This window comes from Acomys russatus, chromosome 29, assembly GCF_903995435.1.
Source record: "Acomys russatus chromosome 29, mAcoRus1.1, whole genome shotgun sequence".
In the NCBI taxonomy this organism is placed as follows: Eukaryota; Metazoa; Chordata; class Mammalia; order Rodentia; family Muridae; genus Acomys; species Acomys russatus.
The window spans coordinates 6,722,240-6,744,941 of record NC_067165.1 but is presented as its reverse complement, the minus strand read 5'-3'; the positions used below and the strand labels follow the sequence as shown (position 1 = coordinate 6,744,941).

The 22,702-nt window shown below is 44.1% G+C and overlaps 1 protein-coding gene across 1 annotated transcript in view; it reads left to right on the top strand.

Annotated features, from left to right (window-relative positions):
- Zyg11b (zyg-11 family member B, cell cycle regulator) overlaps window positions 1–20,796 on the top strand; it is a 48,492-nt gene extending 27,696 nt beyond the window's left edge. The window contains exons 4-14 of the mRNA XM_051172085.1: window positions 2,394–2,534; window positions 5,608–5,784; window positions 7,827–7,891; window positions 9,184–9,283; window positions 9,530–9,580; window positions 10,295–10,456; window positions 10,562–10,609; window positions 11,828–12,025; window positions 12,152–12,204; window positions 16,820–16,917; window positions 19,422–20,796. Coding sequence (XP_051028042.1) covers window positions 2,394–2,534; window positions 5,608–5,784; window positions 7,827–7,891; window positions 9,184–9,283; window positions 9,530–9,580; window positions 10,295–10,456; window positions 10,562–10,609; window positions 11,828–12,025; window positions 12,152–12,204; window positions 16,820–16,917; window positions 19,422–19,612 — 1,284 coding nt within the window. The 3' untranslated portion in view covers window positions 19,613–20,796. The remainder of the gene's footprint in view (window positions 1–2,393; window positions 2,535–5,607; window positions 5,785–7,826; window positions 7,892–9,183; window positions 9,284–9,529; window positions 9,581–10,294; window positions 10,457–10,561; window positions 10,610–11,827; window positions 12,026–12,151; window positions 12,205–16,819; window positions 16,918–19,421) is intronic.
- Window positions 20,797–22,702: the final 1,906 nt, after the last annotated feature.

Below are 22,702 nucleotides of genomic sequence, written 5' to 3'. Positions count from 1 at the left end.
CATCTCTCCTGTTTTTCATTTCAGATATGATCTCACTGTGGGTATCCCTGGTTGTCCGCAAACTCAGATATCCACGCGCTGGTATTAAAGGCGTGTAACACTGTGCCCAGCTCCCTACATACCCCCCCCCCCGCCCCTTTTTGGGAGATGGTGTAGGTTATCACTATGGCTCCTCACTCACCCGGAACTCCTTGGCTGGCCTAGAACTCAGATCCTCCTGTCTCCTTGTTACTGAGATTAAAGGCATGTACCACAGCCAGCAACCCTCTCTTTCTTTTTTTTTAATTAAAAAGTTACTGTATTTATTTGGATGTTCCATAGTTTACATGTGAAGGTTATGGCACACCTTGCAGGAGTCAGTTCTACTATGTGGGTCCCAGGAACTGAGTTCAGGTTTTCATGCTTGATGCCAGGTGCTTTACCCAGTGACCTATCTCATAGGCCCGCCCTTCCTTTTCTTTTTCCTTTAAACTTGTCTACTATTGAGACGTTGTGATGAATGCCTTTAATCCCAGTACTTGAAGGCAGAAGCAGGTGGATCACTGTGTGTTCACAGCCAACCTAGTCTACACAGAGAGTTCCAGGCTAGGCCAGCCAAGCATATATAATGAGACTGCCTTTTTGGGGTGGGGGTTGGCTTTTTTCTTATTCAAGACAAGGTTTCTCTTATGTAGCCTTGACTGTCCTAGACTCACTTTGTAGACCAGGCTGGCCTCAAACTCACAGTGATCCTCCTGCCTCTGCTTCCCAAGTGCTGGGATTAAAAGTGTGCACCACCTCTGCCCAGCTCATGAAAACAACAACAACAACAACAAAAACCATAGAACAAAAAAAACCCAAAAAACAAAAAAACAAAAAACAACAACAAAACTGGTCTACTGAAAACAAAAGACAGTCTTTTTGACTTTTAGAATTCTCCTTAGAGCAGAATTTTAGAATTTTTTTCTTGTTGTTAAACATGTACACAGTCCATATTTCTTTTTGGCTTTTGAATTTATAGTTCTCCTGCCTCAGCTTCCAAAATGCTGAGATTCAGTTGTGAGCCACCATTCCTATATTTTCTGCAAATTACTGGCTAGGTGTGGAGTTTAGTTAGATTCAGCTTTGATCCCTTTGGCAAGATCCTTCTATGTACTTTGACTGGGCAGTACATAATGTTTACTCTTCTTCCTGTAACAACAACAGTTACTGGTGTTTAGTGTTAGATTATTAATTCACTGGGGATTGTATAGTACCTAGATCTGGCCATTCTCTGGAGATCATTATATGTGTATCTGTACATGAATTATACATATGTATGTGTGTGCACGCACCCGATGAGTGTGTAAGTGTCAAATGGCTCTCTCCTTCAGCCTTTATTTGGTTTCCGGGATCAAGCTCAGGTCACTAGGCTTGCCTGGCAAGCACCTTCACCCACTGAGCCATCTTACCAGGCCTGTATTTGTGTGTGTGTTGTTTTGTTTTGTTTGAGATAGGGTTTCTCTGTGTAACCTTGGCTGTCCTGGACTCGGACTCGATTTGTCCCAGGCTGGCCTTGAACTCAGAGATCCACCTGCCTCTCTAAGTGCTGGGATTACAGGCATGTGCCACCATGCCAGGTTGTCAGCCCTATGTCTTAATCACTTGCTGTTTGATTACTTTATGGAGTCACTTCTTATGTATATGTAGTTGCATGGTGGTCCCTGAGCCACAGTTTAACATAATTATAATAACCTATGTAAATGAACTTAAACCCTCTTAGGGGCCTTGATAGGTTTGGGGAAGTTAACAGATTTATTTGATGACTATATATTAAGTGTTCTCTCTGAGTCATTCATAATGCTAGTCACTGTTGACACACAGCGAGAGGTACATAAGTCCTTAAAGAGGGAGGATGACGATAACCAGGACAAAGACATTTGAGGAAACCTGAGTTCCAGCGCTGTGTGGGGAAAAGCCTTCTCTAAAGATGGGCTTGGCTTGACTTAGGAAGGATAAATACAACTTAGTGAGGCAAACAGAAAGTTTTTAGAGTAGACAAAGCCTTCTTCTGAGTTAGAGCCTGGCGTATTGACGTTCAGGGGAAAGGCCAGCAATGCTGATAGCATTATGATTTAAGGAAAAGAAGTTACCCCAAGAGGCAGCCTAAAAACCGAGACAGCAAGGCTTTTATGGAATGTTAAATGTCTTGAAATTTATTCTAGGTGCTGTGTAGAAAACACAGTCTAGAAGCTTGTGCTGGTTCTTAGTCAGCATGCATCTCTGAAGGATGGTGGCTGCGGTGGTTACATGGTAACCATTCCCGCACGCGTATGTTATAAAATGCCGATGGCTGTTTTGCAGCTGATATTAAGATGGAGAAGGGTAGAGGGTGAAAAGAGTTCTAAATGCTCATCTTTTGGCTGTGTTCAAAGGTGTCTGGAGAAGCCAATGAAACTCAGATTGCAGAAGCACTAAGGCGGTACAGTGAGAGGGCGTTTTTTGTCCGAGAGGCTTTATTTCATCTTTTTAGCTTGACTCATGTGATGGAAAAAACAAAGCCAGAAATTTTAAAGGTAAGAACAAAAAACTGGTGATGGAAAACTTTGAAATTACTTTTCAGTAGATTTTATGTGTATAGTCTCTGACTTTTCTTTTTATTTTTAATGGGATTGATGACCCCAGTTCCAGTTATTAGTTATAATAAGTTAATTGCATAAAATACTGAAGTTTATAGTAGTCTCATTAAGTAATGCTTTCCAGTGTTATTTAATTACTTCAGACTAGTATCCTGTGATGTTTTATTACAAGAAAATGGAGGACGGGTAGTGGTGGCGAACGCCTGTAATCCCAGCACTCAGGAAGCAGAGGCAGGTGGATCGCTGTGAGTCTAGTCCAGCTTGGTCTACAAAGTGAGTCCAGGACAGCCAAGGCTACACAGAGAAACCCTGTCTTGGAAAAAAGTAAAAGAAAGAAAGAAAATGGAAGTATAGGAACGGACTCAATGTGCTGCTTTGTATGTTAACCTTGTATTGCTTCCCACTCAGAAGTGTTTCAGAAATACAGTATTAGAATTCGGTGAGATAAGGAAGCTAGAGAGATCGCTCACTGAACAAGCATGAAGATCCGAGTTCAAATCCTAGCACCATATTTTTAAAAGAGGCAGTGTGGCTGGGTGCAGGTGGGGACAGATTACTTGGTCTTACTGACACATCATAGGTCCATAAGAGACCCTATCTCACAAACTAATAAGGTAGACTGTGACACAGTAGGTAGGACAACTACTGTCCTACTTTGGTCTCTGCTAGAGGCTAGCTCTGGCAGTGTGTTCAGCAATCCAGGGAGGAGATATAGGGTCGGTGACTAATATAGAGCCGACACATACACACTTAGGAGATGAAGCAAGGCTCCAACATCTTCATTTTTTCTCTTAGTCTTTATAGACCTTAATAAAATACCCAATGCAGCAAAAAACAAAAAACCACACTTCAGTCATTTCTTAATCAAGAATTTCAGTTACACATGATTACAAGTTTCATATTTTTTTATAAATTTAAGATTTATTTATTATATATGCAGTGTTCTGTTTGCGTTTATGCCTGCACACCAGAAGAGGGCACTAGATCTCATTATAGATAGTCATGAGCCACCATGTGGTTGCTGGGAATTGAACTCAGGACCTCTAGAAGAGTAGCCAGTGCTCTTACCTCTGAGCCATCTCTCCAGCCCTGTAATGTTATTCTAACTTAACACAATTCTTATATTCATTTAACATAGTTAACCAACCACTTTTTTTTTTGGTTTTTCGAGACAGAGTTTTTCCATGTAATAGCCCTGGCTGTCCTGGAAATCTCTTTATAGACCAGGCTGGACTCAAACTCAAAGAGATCTGCCTGCCTTCACCCCCTGAGTGCTGGGATTAAAGATGTGTGCCACCAAGCCTGGCCGCATGCATGCACGCACACACGCACACACACGCACACCCCACCGCTGCTGCCCCACCGCCGCCGCCACCACCACCACCGCCGCCCCACCACCCCAAAACGGGGTTTCTCTATCCTATCTTGGCTGTCCTGGACTCACTTTGTAGACCAGGCTGGCCTCGAACTCACAGTGATCTCCTGCTTCTGCCTCCCCAGTGCTGAGATTAAAGGTGTGCGCCACCACGCCCAGCTGACCCAATCTTTTTAATCATACATATACCTTAATATTTCTCAGAAATCTTCACCTAAATCACTAATCTGAGAAGCATTGCCTTTTGAGAGAACACCATTGCCCAGTGAGGAATTAACCCCTCACCCCCACCAAGAAGATTCAAAAAACAGCATGACCAAGGCAGCAACAAGTGCAGTAAGGGCTAGCAGTAGCAAAAGGTGTTCAGGAAAAGGACCCTCGGGCCTTTGACGCTCTGAAGTGTGCTCATGGTGGCTCTGCTGACTGACGAGTGGCTTTCATCAGGCTCCTCTCCTGACCACAGCTCCTGCTGCTGCATGGCTCCCGCCCGGGCTCCATGTATCTGTACACACATGTACACACATGTACACACATGTACACACATGCACACACATGCACACACATGCACACACACCACCCATACACATACTATATGCACCTCCAAAAAGGAGGATTTCCGCAAGGCGGGGCTAGGCATTTAGCTCAGTTGTCTAGACCAGAGGTTTTACCCCTAACACTATAAATTGGGCGAGGTGGCACATTCCTTTAGTCCCAAACTTGGGAGACAGGTTAAAGAAAATCAGAAGTTCAAGGGCATCCTTGACTACGTAGTAAGCAGAAGGAAAGCTTCTGCTGTGTGAGACCCTGTCTAAGGGGAAAATATTCATTAAACTAGATAGAATGATACATACCCTTTAATCTCAAAACTCAAGCCGGGTGTGGTGGCTCATGCCTTTAATCCCAGTACTTGGGAGGCAAAGGCAGATGGATCTCTGTGAGTTCAAGGACAGCCAGGGCTATCACACAGAGAAACCCTGTCTTGAATGAATGAATAAACAAACAAACAAACAAATAAATAAAAATAAAAATCTCACCAGCAGAGGCTGGTGAATCCACCATAGTCTATATAGTTTCAGGTCAGCCAGAGTTATATTAGTGAGACCTTGTCTCAAAAAAAAAAAAAAAATCCATTAATGTAGATCTGCACATGTAACTCATTATTTTTTTAAAGATTTATTTATTTATTATGTATATAATGTTGTATTCACATGTACCTCTGCATATCAGAAGAGGGCACCAGATCTCATTATAGATGGTTGTGAGCCTCCATGTGGTTGACGGGAATTAAACTCACAACCTCTGGAAAAGCAGACAGTGCTCTTAACTACTGAGCCATCTCTCTAGTCCATAAAATAAATTTTAAAGAAAGCTAAGTTTTAAACTGAACTGAAGAATTAAGAGGACTGAGGGGGAAAGACATTAGGAAGAGCTGTCTAGGTGAGGAGGAGGGGGCTTTTACTGTGTTCAGCGCTGTCGAGGGAGGGGAGGTTTGGAAATTGAGAAGAACAATGAGTGGCCCAGGCTCTTCACAGATGACGTGTCTTCTCAAGTTATTCTAGAGCAACAAAGCAGCTTCACTTTATGGCAGGGGTTTGTGTTTACGAGGTGAATTGAGGTGTGCTTTGTCTTTTTCAGCTTGTGGTTACTGGGATGAGAAACCATCCTATGAATTTGCCTGTGCAACTGGCTGCCAGTGCCTGTGTGTTTAACCTAACCAAACAGGACCTTGCTCTAGGCATGCCTGTCCGGCTCCTGGCTGATGTGACCCATTTGCTGCTCAAGGCCATGGAACATTTTCCTAACCACCAGCAGGTAAGCAGCACCCATGAGTCCCTCACTTGCCTGGCTCCGGGTTCCTCACTGCCTCCTGTTCCGTACAGTTCATTCCGTAGACCAGGCCTTTGGTTTGTTGTCGTGTTGTTCTTTCAAAGCAGGATCTCATGTAGCCCACGCTGTTTCTCATCCTCTCAGATCCATTTCCAAAGTCCTGAGGCTGGCCATGCACCACCATGACCAGAATGAAAACTTACTGCGGTTTCAGGCATGATTGTTTATGCCTTTGATCCTAGCCCTTGGGAGACAGGCAGGTGGATTTCTGTGGTTTGAAGATAGCCTGGTCTCACAACAAGTTCCAGGGCAGCCAGGGCCACAGAGTGAGACCATGTCTCAAAACAAACAAAAACACAGTAGTGAGTGAATGAGTGATGACTCGGTTACTGTTAAAAGCAGCTTTTATAATCTAATAGTGGAAAGAGAGGCTTGGTCTGGCCCTAGGTGCAACCATGTTTATTCACAGTGAGGGAACATTTCGTCACCCACATGTGCAGATGGCCAAAGTGCCTACAGAGGAAGATGAAATTCAGCCCCGTATGGGGAAAAGTAACTTCTGTAGTCTGCAAGGGAAGCTGGTAAGTGTAGTCTTTCAGCAGGAACTACCACTTACAGCTACAGACCACAGCCTAGATCAGACTCTGCAGAAGAGTATGTACATGATTTCATGTATTCACTTGAAAACCACAGTTAACCAGCATGTTACTTACTAGTGTTCCTGTTGAGAGCGGCTTCTATAGCCGGTTGTCTCTGCCTCCTCTCCTCAGTGCTGGGGTCGCAGGCAGGCCTGTGCACCATATCCTATTTTTATCCAGTGTTATTCAAAGATAGAAATACATAGGCTGGGCGGTGGTGGTGCATACTTTTAACCTCACACTCTGGAGGGGAGGGGGATCTCTTGAGTGTGAGGCCAGCCTGGCCTACAGAGTGACTTTCAGAATAGACACCATTACATAGAGAAACTCTGTCTCCAGAAACCAATCCACCCCCAAAAAAAACAGACCAAAAAACTATGTTTTTTGAGTTGTAGAGGCTCTTGTACTTTGGTTTAATGTCCCAAATCTGATCCCCCAATTTTTTTTTTTTTGTTTGTTTGTTTTTTTCAAGACAGGGTTTCTCTGTGTAGCCTTGGCTGTCCTGTACTCACTTTGTAGACCAGGCTGGTCTTGAACTCACAGGGATCTACTTGCCTCTGCCTCCTGAGTGCTGGGATTAAGGTGTACTCTACCACACCCGGCCTACGAGAAAACTGTCCTTTGACCTTCACACAAGACACACACACACATACTCCCTCTCTCTCTCTCTCTCTCTCTCTCTCTCTCTCTCTCTCTCTCTCTCTCTCTCTCTGTCTCTCAAGCTAAGAAGGGACAAAAGAGCTGATGTGTAGCCTAACAGCCAAGGATATGTGCCACCAAGGTTGACAGCCTGAGTTCAACCTCCAGAACAGACATAGAGAAAGGAGATAACTGACCAGAATGTAGGAAGGGCAGTGTAGGATTAGGCCAGTGATAGCCAAATTTGGTGAATGACTATAGAAAATTCTTAAATACTTGCATATTTGAGACTAGCGCCACAAAGTCAAAATTCCTTCTGGTCAGAACACTTAAAGAATGTAGCAAAAGGGACTGGGTGTGGTGGCACATGCCTTTAATCCCAGCACATAGGAGGCAGAGGCAGGCAGATCAGGTGGATTGCTGTGAGTTCAAGGCCAGCCTGGTCTACAAAGAGAGTCCAGGACAGCCAAGGCTACACAGAAACTGTCTTGGGAAAAAAATAAAAATAAAAACAAACAAAAAACCAAAAACCCCACAATAACAGTAACTGGAGCTGGAGATATAGCTTAGTTGGAGTGTTTGCCTTGCAATCATGAATGTGGGTTCAGTCTGTAGTACTTAGCATGCACACGCCTTGCACACATTTAAACACCATTTTAAAACATTTTTAAAGGCTGTCTTTGGCTAAATGATAGCACAGTGATGCTCTATTCAGTTTTTTTTCTCTCTCACTCCTTTTTAATCCATTAGTTACAGAAGAATTGCCTCCTCTCACTTTGCAGTGACCGGATTCTTCAAGATGTTCCATTTAACAGGCAAGTAATAGCTTGACATCATGAGTTCAATCTCCAGGACCCACATGATAGAAAGATATAGGTGACTCCCTCAAGTTGTGCTCTAACCTCCGTATGCACGCTGTGTGAGAGTGTGCTCACACTCACATATCATTAACTTATTTTAAGTTTTTAACAGAATATACTTAAAGCTGTGATGCAGAAATACTAAAGTGTTTTCATTGTTGAAGATAAAATGCCAGTTTTTCTACATAGTGTGTGTGTGCGTGTTGTTGATATGTGTGTGCAAGTGTATCAATGTGAAAACCAGAGGTTGACATTGGGTGTCTTCCTCAATTGCTCCTCACCTTATTTTTTTGAGACAGGGTCTCTCACTGAACCTGGAGTTCACGGAGTGGGCTAGACTGGCTGGCCAGCAAGTCCCAGGATCCTCCTGTCTCTGCCTCCCATGTTAAGATTACAGGTATGCGCTGCCATGCCGAGCTCTGTTCCATGGCTGCTGGGGATTCAGCTCAGGTCCTGGTGTGCTCAGCAAGCACTTTACCAGCCAAGCTTTCTTCTCAGCCCCTATACTCCTGTTTCTCTACTGTTGCTGTCATTTTGATGAGCACAATGGTGCAGGCCTATAATCCCAGTTGGAGAATCAGAAGTTCACAGCCTGCCTGGCAATTTAAACTGTCTCAAAATAAAATCCAAGAGCCAGGTGTGGTAGTAAATGCCAGTAATCCCAGCACATGGAAGGTGGAGACAGGAAGATCAGCAGTTCAGAGTCATCCTTTGCCATATAGAGAGTTTGAGGACAGCCTGAGCTACAGAAGACCCCATCTCAAACAGACGTAAATAAGGGCTGGCAAGATGGCTCAGCTGGTAAAACCACTTTCCATAAAAGCCTGACCACCTGAGTTCAAACTCTGGAACCCACAGTGGAAGGAAAGAACTGATTGTCAAAAGTTGTCCTCTGAGAGCCATGTATATATCCTAGCATGTGTGTACACTCTTGCACACCATAGACAAACACACTATTAGTAAAATAAAAATTACAGGCAGTATAAATAAGTAAACAAGATAAAAGGCTGGGGCTATAGCTCTGTAGTAGAGCATTTGCCTAGATAAGGCCAGGTCCAATCCCCAACACAGGGAAGAAACCAAAAAAGACAACATTTCCAAAACACTGACTGGTGATTTGTTACTCTTTCATTAAGAGGAAGCTTCCCGTTCCTTCCCACACACTAAGTTGTGCCGTCAGCCCTCACTTGGCTCCCTGAAATTATGCCTGGACTTCCAGGATTGAGGAAAGCTTCTTGTGTTTTCAGGTTTGAGGCAGCCAAGCTTGTAATGCAGTGGCTTTGCAACCACGAAGATCAGAACATGCAAAGAATGGCAGTTGCTATCATCTCCATCCTGGCCGCCAAGGTACTGAACTTTGCTGAATGATGTCCTAGAGGCCATTGTTTCTCATTACAGTTTCTTCTGACCCTGTCTGTGTGCCAGAAAAGTTAGCACATCTCTTTGCTAGCCTGCCCACTTAACTGTTAAATATTGCAGAATTGGAGGTTGATGAGCTATTTCAGGATGGCTGTGGAGACTGTGATGGTAAATTACGGTAAACTCACACCAGTTAATTCCTGAACATTGACTTTATCTTGTATTTGTTTCCAGCTTTCTACAGAACAAACTGCACAGCTTGGTGCTGAGCTCTTCATTGTAAGGGTAAGTTTATTGTCCCTCTTTTTAGGCTACTACACAGTGTTTTTGTTTTCTTTTTATTTTTAAAAGTTTGTTTTCTCTGTATGGGTGCATTGCTTCCATGTCTATCTGTGTAGTATGTGGAGGCCCGAAACGCACATTAGTCCTACGGGACCAGAGTTACAGATGGTTGTGAACCGCAATGTGGGGGCTGAAAACTGAACCCGGGTCCTTTAAAGAGCATAATCCCTGGGCCACCTCTTCAGTACCTGATAATATTAGTGTTTGTTTGTTTTGTTTTTTTCCTTTTTCCTGACAAGTGTGTGGTCACTCTTTTGTGAGTGGCTGTGGGTGTATGTGTTCATGGGGGTCTAAGTCAGCTTTCTACTACAGGACCTCCCCTGTCTCAGCCTCTGTGTCTCTATATTTTTTAATTAATTCACTTTATTTATGTATTTATTTATGTATGTACTTTGTATATATATGGATGTTTTGTCTATGTGTACGTTTGCACACCAAAAGCCCTCAGATCCCATGAGGCTAAGTTATAGATAGTTGTGAGCCACTATGTGGGTACTGGGAATTGAACTCAGGACCTCTGGAAGAACAGCCAGTACTCTTTAACCACAGGGAATACTTTTAGCTATGAGACTAGTCCTCATGGATTTGTGGCTATTGGTGATCTCAAATTATGATAACAATTCAATAAGGAAAACTTAATTCTTTTTTTTTTTTTAGCAACTTCTTCAAATAGTGAAGCAGAAAACTAACCAAAATTCAGTGGACACTACATTGAAATTTACTTTGAGTGCACTTTGGAACCTCACAGATGAATCCCCAACAACATGCAGACACTTCATTGAAAATCAAGGGTTGGAACTCTTCATGAGAGTTCTAGAGGTTAGAGTGGACATTCACTAACACTTTGGACATGGTTGATTCCTCTGGGCATTTGTTTACTATATTTGTTTCTTTAGATAGTTATATATTTCTCTTTCTTTGTAGTCTTTCCCAACTGAGTCATCCATTCAACAAAAAGTTCTAGGACTTTTGGTAAGATATAAACCTTTTCTGATAAGTTCCAAGCCGTAATTATTTTCGCTGTGAGTGTGTACAAGTTACTGCTCAGTTGGAAAGGAGACTTGCTGCTGAGCCTGAGGTTAAGTGGAGCCTAGACCCCACATGATGGAAGAAAGGAACACACCTGCAAGATACCTTCTGATCTCTGCATGCGAGATCACACGCATGCACACACACTTTAAATAGATACATATATGGAGATATAGGTCAGTTGGCAGATTGTTGCCTAGCGTACATGAAACCTGGGTTCCATCCTCTGCATCATAGAAAGTTGGTATTTATATAGAACATGAGTATACAGTATAAAGTGAGATTGTACGCACCTGTGCTCTCACTGCTTGGGAGGTGAGGAGAACAGATGTGAGACTCGGAAGCTGAAAGCACCTCTGCTGCATAGACAGCGTCACATGGGGCCTTGTCTCAAAGAAAGAGAGAGGGCAGGCAGGCAGGCCAGGTAATACTGATACAGACCTTTAGAAGCAGGCGATCTGGGAGTTCAAAGCCAGCCTGGTCTGTAGAGTCCAGGACAGCCAAGGCTACCACAGAGAAACCCTGTCTTGGGAAAAATCTCAAAAAAAATTTTAAGGAAGAGTCCATGATGGTAGCCAGTGGCAAGATGACATCAAGAACAGAAGGTGACAATTGATACATTGAATTGTAAGCATGACACAGGATGGGCACACTGGAATGATGGAAGGCTTGGAACGTTAATGTGCATCCCCAGTGACAAACTTCTCCAACAACCGTACTTCCTAACCCTCCCAATAGCATCATCAACTAGGGGTCAAGTGTTCAAGTATCCAAGACTTGGGAACCATTTACCACCACAATTCTCCTTACCTTTTTTTTTTTTTTTAAGTATTGATTGATTGATTATGTATGTACACAGTGATCTGCCTGCACGTACGGGTGCAGCCCAGAAGAGGGCACCAGATCTCATTGTAGATGGTTGTGAGCCACCATGTGGTTGCTGGGAATTGAACTCAGGACTTCTGGAAGAGCAGTCAGTGCTCATAACCTCTGAGCCCTCTCTCCAGCCCCACCTTTTTTTTCCTCCTCGTATTCCCCTGACCTTAATTGCAAACTGCCCAGCTTGTGTGCTGTGTCAGAGAATCACCATTTTAGTACTTACTTGGTTCTCTGAGCCATGTCTTTAGTAAAGACTAGCTTTCGTGCCTTCTTTCCTCCCAGAACAACATAGCTGAAGTGCAAGAGCTGCACTCTGAGTTAATGTGGAAGGACTTTATAGACCACATCAGCAGTCTTCTGCACAGCGTGGAAGTGGAAGTCAGCTACTTTGCAGCTGGAATTATCGCCCACTTAATATCCAGAGGCGAACAAGCGTGGACCTTGAGCCGAAGCCAGAGGAATTCTCTTCTTGATGATTTGGTATGGTCATTTGCTATTTTCTGGAATGAAACAAGCTACATTTGTAATGGTTAAATATGAAAGTTTCATAATTAAGTAATTGTTAAAATAAATATTGTAATATATCCTATGTCTTGTGTCTTCTAGCATTCAGCTATTTTGAAATGGCCAACTCCAGAGTGTGAAATGGTAGCATACAGGTAATTAGCATGACTATAAGTAATCTTGTCAATTTCATATATAACCTTTACTTCAAGTACACATCTAGTCCTGGTTAGAGTAAAGCCAAGTTGCTGCTATTGTGGTTCATGCTCATAATCCCAGCACTGAGGAGGCTGAGGAGGACTGCCAACTTTCAGGCAGTCTGGGCTATAGGACAAAACCCTGTCTCGAGGCAGTTAATTTTTTTTTTTTTTTTTTTTTTGCCGGATGGTGGTGGCACACAAATTTAACTCCAGCACTTGGGAGGCAGAGGCAGGCGGATCTCTCTGAGTTCAAGGCCTGCCTGGTCTACAAAGCCAGTTCCAGGACAGCCAAGGCCAACACAAGAGAAAACCTTGTCTCTGGGGCGTGGGGGGCGGTGGGGATGGGTAATTTGACTTATTTTCTACTATTTAGCCATCATCCCTTTCTTTATTCCATATTTATTGAAGGCAGATCCCTGAACTTTGTTACCTGCTCTTTAAATGTAGTGCCTGGTAGAGTGCTGTCTGTCATTTATAAAACCCTGGGTTTGTGATCCCTATCGCCACATAGACTGAGTGTGGCAGCCCATGCCTGTAGTGCTAATGCGGGCAGCAGACAGGAAGATGAGACCTGTCACTCAACTCCCATCCTACCTTCCCCCAAACAACAACAACAGAACTGGCATTCTGGAAGGCTAAGTCTTCCTGTGAAAATTTAGATGGTGGGCTGGGCATGGTGGCACATGCCATTAATCCCAGCACTTGAGAGGCAGAGGCAGGCGGGCCTCTGTGAGTTCAAGGCCAGCCTGGTCTACAAAGCAACTCCAGGACAGCCAAGGATACATAGAGAAGCCCTGTCTCAAAAAACCTTCAAAAAAATTTTTTTTAGATGGTAAGATAAGCAACTTACTGACTTACTGTTTGGATCCCCCCCCCCCCACACACACACACAGGATTTCTCTATGTAGCCCTTGCTGTCCTGGACTTGCTTTGTAGACCAGGCTGGCCTCGAACTCACAGCGATCTGCCTGCCTCTGCCTCTTAAGTGCTGGGATTAAAGGTGTGTGCCACCATGCCCTGCCCTGTCTGGAATATTCTCATTGCTACATAATTTTATTACATCTTATTTTTATTGGCTACTTCATACATGCTGGTATTTTGACTTGTTTAGTTTTTTGAGATTTTATTTTAATTATATATGTGTGGATGTTTGGGCTGATTGTATGTCTGTGCACCATGTTGTATACATGGCCCTCAGAGATCACTGGATTCTCTGGAACTGTAGTGCAGATGGTTGTGAGCCATCATGTGGGTGCTGGGAATCTACACTGCACACTCTGGAGGGATGGATTGCCAGTGTTGCTAACTGCTGAGCCATCTTTCCAGCCTGTCTGTCTGCAACAGGTTTTTGTTTGCTTGTTTGGGTTTTTTGTTGTTGTTGTTGTTTTGTTTTTGTTTTTGGTGTGGACTTTTTTTTATTATTACAATTTATTCAGATTACATCCTGATTGTTATTCCCCTCACTTCTATCTTCTTGCTCTCACCTGCTGTAACAGTTTCTGATTGATTGGTTGACTTGGTTTTTTGAGACAGGGTTTCTCTGCATTGCCTTGGCTGTTCTGGACTCACCTTGTAGACCAGGCTGGCCTCGAACTCACAGAGACGTCTGGACCCAGCTTCAACAGTTTTTAAACCCATTTTTGTCTAGAGCAATACAAACAGAAAGACAAATTCTGTACTGTTTTCATGGTGTTTCACTAGTTATCACTGTCTCCAATTTTCTCTTTTTACAAATCAAGTTCTTTAAAGTGTGTTTCTCAGGGCCCAATGTGGTGGCTCATCTTTATAAAGCCCGTGCTCAGGGGCAGAGCAGGTGGGCAAGATGGTTCACGGGGAAAAGAACTTACCTGACAGTCTGAGTTAGATCTCGCCCACTTCAGTGGAAGGAGATGACTGACTCCTGAGGGTTGTCCTCTGGACTACCAGTGCTTGCTGTTGTATTTGTGCTAATATACATGGACTCACATATGCACCACACAATGATAACTAACTTTTTAAAAAAGAGGCAGATGTAGGAGGGTAGGCCTGGCTACATAGCAAATTTAAGGGCAACCTGGCCTATACTGGATACTGAGGTTCTGTAGCCAAAAAAAGGGGTAGGGTGGGCTAGTGGGTGGCACTTCCGAGGTAGCTGGTGTGTAAGGATGAAGCAGGTTAGATCCTTCCCAGCCACTGGCTGTCAGAACCTTATTGAAGTGGATTTAAAAATGCAAGCTTCGGGGCTGGAGAGATGGCTCAGAGGATAAAAGCACTGACTGCTCTCCCAGAGGTCCTGAGTTCAATTCCCAGCAACCACATGGTGGCTCACAACCATCTATAAGAAGATCTACTACCCTCTTCTGACAGGCAGGCACACATGCAGGCAAATGTTGTATACATAATAAATAAATCTTTTTTTAAATTCAAGCTTCATACTTTCTGTAAGAAGCCTATGGCCAAAGCCGGGCGTAGTGGCGCACGCCTGTAATACCAGACTTGGGAAGCAGAGGCAGATGGATTGCTGTGAGTTTGAGGTCAGCCTGATACACAAAGCGAGACTAGGACAGCCAAGGCTAGCACAGACCGTGTCTCAAAAAACCAAAAAACCAAAACAAAACAAAAAAACAAGAAGCCCATGGCCACAGAAGTAGCTGCTGCTGTTCCGGGTGAAGAGTGAAAGAATTATGTGGTCCACATTAGTGGTGGGAACAACAGAGTTTTCCCATGAAGCAGTCTTGACCCATGGCAGGGGGTATCTGCTACTGAGTGAGGGATGTTCTCGTTACAGACCAAGAAGAAGGTGAGAGGAGACAGAAGTTTGTTGGAAGATGGTGTGGGTCCAATCTGAGTGTTCTCAATTTAGGTTTTTTTTTTTTTTTAAAGGAGAGGGTATTTCTGGACTGACAGATCACTACTGTGCCTTGGCAGTTGGGTGCAAAAGAAGTGGCAGAGTCCCAAAACTTCCCTGCATCTCTGAACTAGATGGTGCCTGCCAACGTGTTGTCAGAAAGTGTAAAAGGATAATTATTATGTGTGTATGTGCATATAGTGTTGTCGACACGTGCACACACGCACGCACATGCACACATAGAGATGAAAGAATGGAGTGTGGTGGCACGTGCCTTTAGTCTTAGCACTTGGGAAACAGAGGCTCTCTGGAGTTCCAGGCCAGCTAGGACTGCATAGTGAGCCCCTGTTCTCAAACTTGGTTGTAAAACAGGAAAAAGGAAGGAAGGAGAGAAGGAGGGTCCAGATGGTTCGGAGAATAAGTGTACTTGTCACTTCACCTGGTGACTACGTTCAGTCCCCAGGACCTGTGTGGTAGTTAGTAGGAGAAAACCACAACAAGCATGCTGTGAAAAAACACATGCACACCCCCCACTAATACATAAATGGGGGCTGGGGAGAAGGGGGCCAGGCGGTAGTGGTGCACACCTTTAATCTCAGCACTCTAGAGGCAGATGCAGGTGGATCTCTGAGTTCGAGGCCAGCCTGGGCTGAGGTAAGAGGATCGCAGAAAGTTCAAGATGTTTAGCATTGGCTAGAGGGCGAGACTCTTATTTTTTAAAAAAGCAAAGAAATATTTGTAACAATTCTTCTGTTTGTTTCTGTTGTGTGGAGGGAGAGGAATGCTTGCACACACCATGGTATGTATGTCAGTTGGTTCTCTCCTTCTACCCTATGGGTCATTTGTGTCACACTCAGGTTGTCAGACTTGGTAGCAAGTGCCTTTACTTGCTAAGCTGTCTCTTGCTCTCCGCAAATAGTTCCTTTCCTGCCTCTCTGGTGCATCCAACTTCAGTATAGTCTTAATTGCTTTTCCCTCATAGCTAAGAAAGTTGAGTTACTTTCTCCAGTATTTACTATTCATCTATATTTGTTCCTTCGAGAACTGTCTGTTCCTCGTCTGGGGATGTGGTTTACTTAAGGAGCCCTTTCCTAGTGAATGCGAAAACCCCAGCAACAGGTAAAATCAGGCGTGGTGGCACATTACAGTCCTAGACCAGGCAGGCGGGCAGCATTAGGAACTGGAGCCCTTCTCATCTACGTGGCGTCTTCAGGCCAGCCGGGGCTATGTGAGGCCTTGCCTCAAAACCAAGAGAAGCCAATCGCAGTGGTGCACTCCTGTAACCCCAGTACTCCAGGGTTTTTTTGTTGGTTTGTTTGTTTTAGACAGGGTTTCTCTGTTCTCAACTCGCTTGTAGACCAGGCTGGCCTCAAACTCACAGAGATCTACCTGCCTCTGCCTCTGCCTCCTGAGTGCTGGGATTAAAGGTGTGCTTCACCACACCCAACAAATTTTCTTAAAGATGTAAGAATTGCTGCTTAAACTGGGTGTGGTAGCCCATACCTTTAATCCCAGCACTTGGGAGACAGAGGCAGGCAGATCTCTGTGAGTTCGAGGCCAGCCTGGTCTACAAAGTGAGTCCAAGACAGCCAGGTCTGTTACACAGAGAAAGCCTGTCTCAAAAACAAACAAACAGACAAACAGACCAACAACCCCCCCCCCAAAGAATTGCTGCTTAAAAACGATGCTTTGTATAAAATGTGAGCTTGATTTTTTTTTTTTTCCCCCTTCTTAAACCTTTAGGTCCTTTAATCCATTTTTTCCACTTCTTGGCTGTTTTACGACACCGGGAGTCCAGCTGTGGGCAGTTTGGGCCATGCAACATGTCTGCAGCAAGAATCGTATGTACCAATAATAAAACTATGGTTCAAATGAAATTCTCCTCTACAGAAAGTCATTAGGAGTTGGTGGGGAGTGAGAGGTTGTTGAGTTTTTCCTTTGTAGTTCTGGCAAGCTGGCATAAAACTCACTATGTAGTTCAGGCTGGTCATACTGAGAGTTCATGAGTATGGGTGTTTTGCCTGCATATACCACTTACATGCTATCAGATTCGCTGGACTGGAGTTACAGACAGTTGTGAGCTTCTATGTGGGTGCTCTGTACTGCTGAACCATCTCCCCAGCCTTCAGAAAAACATTTTATTTTTGTTTTTCTTTTTTCTTTCTGAGCCAGGGTTTCTCTGTATAGCCCTGGCTGTCCTGGACTCCCTTTGTAGACCAGGCTGACTCACAGCGATCCGCCTGCCTCTGCCTCCCAAGTGCTGGGATTACAGGTATGGGCTACCGTGCCTGACTTGTTTTTGTTTTTCGAGACAAGGTTTCTCTCTGTAGCTCTGGCTGTCCTGGAACTTGATTTGTACACCAGGCTGGCCTCAAACTCAAGTAGATTGCCTGCCTCTGCTTCCTGAGTGCTGGGGCTAAAGGTGTGTGCCACTGTGCCAGCCAGAAAGCATTTTGTTTGTCTTGTTTGTTTGTTTTTTAGACAGGGTTTCTCTGTAGCCCTGGCTATCTGAGACTTGCTTTGTAGACCAGGCTGGCCTCGAAGTCACAGAGATCAGCCTGCCTCTGCTTCCCGAGTGCTGGGATTAAAGGCGTGCGCCATAACCCCTGGTTGCACTTATTTTTCAGTATATTACTTTTTAGTGTGTGTGTAGTGTACACATGCCTGTGAGAGCACGTGCACCCCTGCATACACATCTGAAGTCCAGAGGACATTGTCTTCCTCTATTGCCTTCTGCCTTCCTTTCACTGAACCAAGAGTTTGCTGTTTTGGGTAGGTTAGCTGGCCAGGGACTTCCTGGGACCTGCCTCTCTCTGTCCCATAATCCTGGGGTTACAGACACACATGGTCATGTCTTTTTACATGGATTCTAGGATTAGAACTCAGGCTCTCATGTTTGGGCAGCAAACCCTTGTGCCCTCTGAGCCATCTTTCTAGTCTCAAGGCTCCAACTTTTAAAATAAAGAGTAAGAGGTTTAGGTTATGAATTAGGTGAATTCTTGCAGAGAGCTTGGCAGGTGTGCTTGGTGGCACGCTGATGTTCTAACACTCAGGTACCACAGACCACGAGCTCAGTCAGGGATAGGTCCTTGGGATCGGGGGTTCTTGGAGCATCGGTGAACAGAGATAAGGCGCTGACAAACAGAGGCGGCTCAAGTTTGAGCTACCGTCTGAGTGCGTTTTTCAGCCAAGAAGTCTAGTATTATATACGTTTTTTGAAAGCAGGGTTTTTTTCTGGTTACATTTTCCCACAGTGTTTTCCCACAGAGCAGATTCACAGAAGTCAGTGAGCAATCAAGCGTACAGGCACAGGCACAAAATGCGAAGCTACTGCGCTGTTATTGTTTTGAGTTGCAGCTCTGAGTGAAGCAGTGATCGATATGCATGTGCTTTCCTTACCCAGGGCCAGCGTCCTCCCCCTCATGGAGCCTGTGCCCAGCACCTGTGTGCCAGGGCGTTTCCCCTGTTCCTTAGTTCCCTCTGTTGATGCCTGAGTGCTACTGCCTGGAGTCTTTAGAAATACTCCATTTCTTTGTGGGCCATAGTATAACTTATTAACTAATGATGAATTTTTAGTCATGTCTCTCTTAGTAAGTGGAAGTGAAGCAGAACTCCTTCGGCCATGGGCAGTCCCTGGCTGCAGTCCCGGGCCAGGGTCTCATAGCAACCATCGCCATGCTTGGAAAGTCCTGCTTTGGGAGTGAAGTGCAGTTAGAATTAGAGAGAAATAGAAAATCGCTCCCAGCAATGAGAGTATTGAAACTGCAGTTTCTCTGCTGGCGAGAACAGCGACCCCAGTCCAGGAGACTCTCCCTTCTTCGGGGGTCTTACTCTCAGCCTGTGTAGTACCTGTCACTCAGACTCCACTGGAGGGGGATGACACTCAGGAAGTTCAAAGCTAGTCTGGCCTGCATAATAAGACCCTGTCTCACAGGAAAAACAAGTCCAAAAAATGGGGTGTGGGGGGAATAAGATACATAAGTCTCAGCAGTAAGAGTCCCAGCTGCTCTCCAGATGACACACGGTGACTCAAGCTGTCATAGCTCCAGTTCCAGGGCATTTGATACCCTTTTCTGGCCTCCTCAGGGCCCTGGCATGCAAGCGGTACACACATGTATATGTATAAAATACCCATACACATAAAATTCTAATTTTGTTAAAGATTCCTGACCTGAAGGGAATAAAGGACACCTGATTGTGAGGTTTTTGGGCCGAGTTTTACTGTGTAGATTTATTTGGTCCATGCATCACCATGCATGGCCTTTGATGTGGGTTTGTTTTAAGCTCTGAAGAACGTGTTTTGTTTGTAGGATAACTTCAAAACGTTCTTTGTGTTTTCCTTCAGCTTCACGGTACTGCAGCATGCTGATTGAAGAAGGCGGACTGCAGCACTTGTACAACATTAAAGAGCATGAGCAGACAGATCCCTATGTCCAGCAGATCGCGGCAGCCATTCTGGACAGCTTAGAGAAGCACGTTGTGCGCCATGGGAGGCCGCCTCCCTGTGCAAAGCAGCCGCAGCCCCGGCTGCACTGATCGCCAGAGAGCGCTGGACAGCCAACAATGGGAATCGGTTTTGTGGTTGGTTTGTTTGGAATTCCGTGCTCTCTGGTGTTTGGGGGTGGGGTGGGGTCTGTGGTAAGAAGCCTGTGATCCGTCTGGGATTGGTAATGTACAGTACTGCCCATGTGACCAGTCTGATTCGTCTTGTGACTTTTAACTTATGAGGCAAGAAAGGTCTTCCTTCATTGTTGTCTCTTAGGAGATCTTTCAGTGTTTGACCCTCACCTGTGCTTGAGATTCTACAGTTTCATGATAATTGCACGAACTCTTAGGCAGACTTTCCTTGCCGGAGAGCAGGGCTACTACCTTGCCTACAGCTCTGCCTCAGCTGTAAGTTTATATTGCTTCTGTAGAAATGCCTCCATTCTCTGTATCTTTCACAAGATTGTCTCTGGCAGCTCCTTGCTGTTGGGAGCCTGGATGGCAGTCAATGGAATAGAAAAGAAAGATAAACTATGAAAGAAGAACAGAGTTGAAAAGGAATTAAAGTGCTTCTGTGATAGAGCTCTGAAAATGGAACAGGTGCTCCTGGTGTCCTGTACTAAGACTGGTGTCGAAGCTGCTCTTCATGCTGAAGGCTGAAGCACGGGCCATTCCTGCAGGTTACTCTGGAAATACTCCCCCAGTTACCACAGTATTCTGCGCCAAAGCCTCTCGGAGACACTACCTGTCATGTTGTAAAAGAGTGCAGTTTTTACAATGTCATTGTTCAAAACCAGCTCTTTTTATCCCTTCTTGCCCAGTCATTCTTCTTCAGTGGAATAGAGACTATCCATAGAGTTAATTTGTTTAAATACAATCGACAACAAAAAAGTTTATTTTATTTATTTATTTATTTTTTTTAGTTTTTCAAGATAGGGTTTCTCTGTGTAGCCTTGGTTGTTCTAGACTCACTTTGTAGACCAGGCTGGCCTTAAACTCACAGAGAACTGCCTGCCTCTGCCTCCAGAGTGCCAGGATTAAAGGCGTGCGCCACCACACCCAGCCAGACAACAAAAGTTTGTTGCAAAAATATAACCTTGAGTTAGGGTATGGCTCAGTGGTAAAGTGTATTCTGAGTATGTATGAATTCAATACCCAGCAGCATACACACATCAAAAAAAGGTTAAACTGTTCAAATACGTGTATCTGTCAGGAAGAAGCAACTCATGCTTGTAATCCTAGGACTCAGGAGACAGGCAGGAGGAATGCTGTGAGTTGGAGGCCAGCCTGTGTTACAGAGTGACAGTTAGCATGTCTTCTTTATGTTGTGTTCATATTAGAGAAAGATGCAAGAGAAGAGGCCGCTGCTGTGTGGTTAACTGTGTAGTTGGGTAGGTAAGAGGAAATGGTTTTGATGGAATTTTGTTTTTAGACAGTTGCCTTTCCTTTAAGATAATTGATATAATGAAAAATCAGTTATCCTGGGAGGCACCAAGTTACCAACAAACTCAATTTTCATTTCAACTTTGGTTTTAAGCTGGGAATAGTTCTAACCTGTAATCAGGTAATCACAAAGATGCGACAGGAGGAGTTACAGTCGGAAGTAAGCCTCGGCTACAGAGCTGCAAGCCAGCCTGGGCTGTGTGGGGAGACGCTTTCTCACAAAACAGAAAAAAATTTTTATTTTAAGTGGGGCTTGATAGCACTTGCCCTTAATCCAAAACACAAAGGAGCAGGTGGCATTTAGGGCCAGCGTGGACCAGATAGCAAGATCCCATCTCAAAACAGATAAGTACAGTACGTCTCCTTTTGTGAATAGGGTTAGTATGAACTCTCTTCGGACCATGTTCACACATATCTAAAATGTTCTCAGTAGAATTTTAAAATAAGTCAATATTTTAGTTTAGAAAGGAGCTAGCTTAAGCTGGGCATGGGAGCAAGCACCTGTAATCCGAGTATGTGGAAAATGAAGGTGAAAGGAATGTGAGTTCTAAGCCAGCGGAACTACAATAGAGACCCTGTTTATAAATACAGTAACCAGCTGATTGGTTTACTAGTGTGCTTTTAACATGTCTGACATGTTTCATACGAGTGTCGCACTCCTCAGACGTGAGTGTTTCAGACTTCCTTCATAGGGATGAATACTCAATCAAACAGAAGGAAAACAGATACGTAGAATTATTAAAAAGCCATATACAACTATGGTTTTGTACTTCATTGGTTCAAGGAATTTTTAGAGCTAGAAGACACATTGTCTCCTGAGATGGTTGCTCAAGACCATGATCTATACTAGAGAGACAAGAATGTTTAAAGTTTGAGGCTAGCCTGGGCTACCTAGTGATGTTTGTCTCAACAGCCTCTACCACAAAAGGATGCATTTTTCATACTTAAACATATTCCTGAGAAAAGAAAACTTTCTTTTTGTGACATTCTCCTTCAGTTTTAATGTCTAAGGCGAAATTCTGACAATAGGACAGTCTGCAACAGCTTGCAAGTTGGTGCTGCTGACCCACCACACCTACCTGGTGTGCTTTGGGGGTATTTGAGAACTTTGGCTTCAAATGTCAGGACAAAAGTTCATGTTTCTTCATGCTAACCTTCCTTTTACAAAGTTTTAGAAAAATATAGCCGGGTATAGTGATATACACTTAAAATCCCAATATCACCGGCTACCTACCAAATTCAGAACCAGCTTTGGTTACCTGATACCTATCTGAAAAAGCAGAAACGGTCGAAACAGCTTACAGAATTAGTCAAGATAACCTGATACATGAAGACTCAAAAACATTTCCATTTCTGTTTCCCAGGCCAGTTAGGGCTACATTGCAAAACTCAAAAAACTAGAAACCCAAAGTAACTGATCACATCCCAAATATATCAAGATGTTAGCACCTGTGTTTTTTATTTTTGTTTGTCGGGTGGCGGTGTAGTTTTGCCTCCAGGATACAGTCTCACTATATTTAGACCCAAGGCTGTAGTGTACATTGATCTCATTCAGTTGACAGCCATGAATAGGTAGGGTTCTAGGCATGTACTGCTATGTCTGACTATGGGATGATTCTCTTTTTTTGTTTTATGAGACAGGATTTCTCGGTGTATCCCTGGCTACCCTAGAACTCACTCTGTAGACCAGGCTAGCCT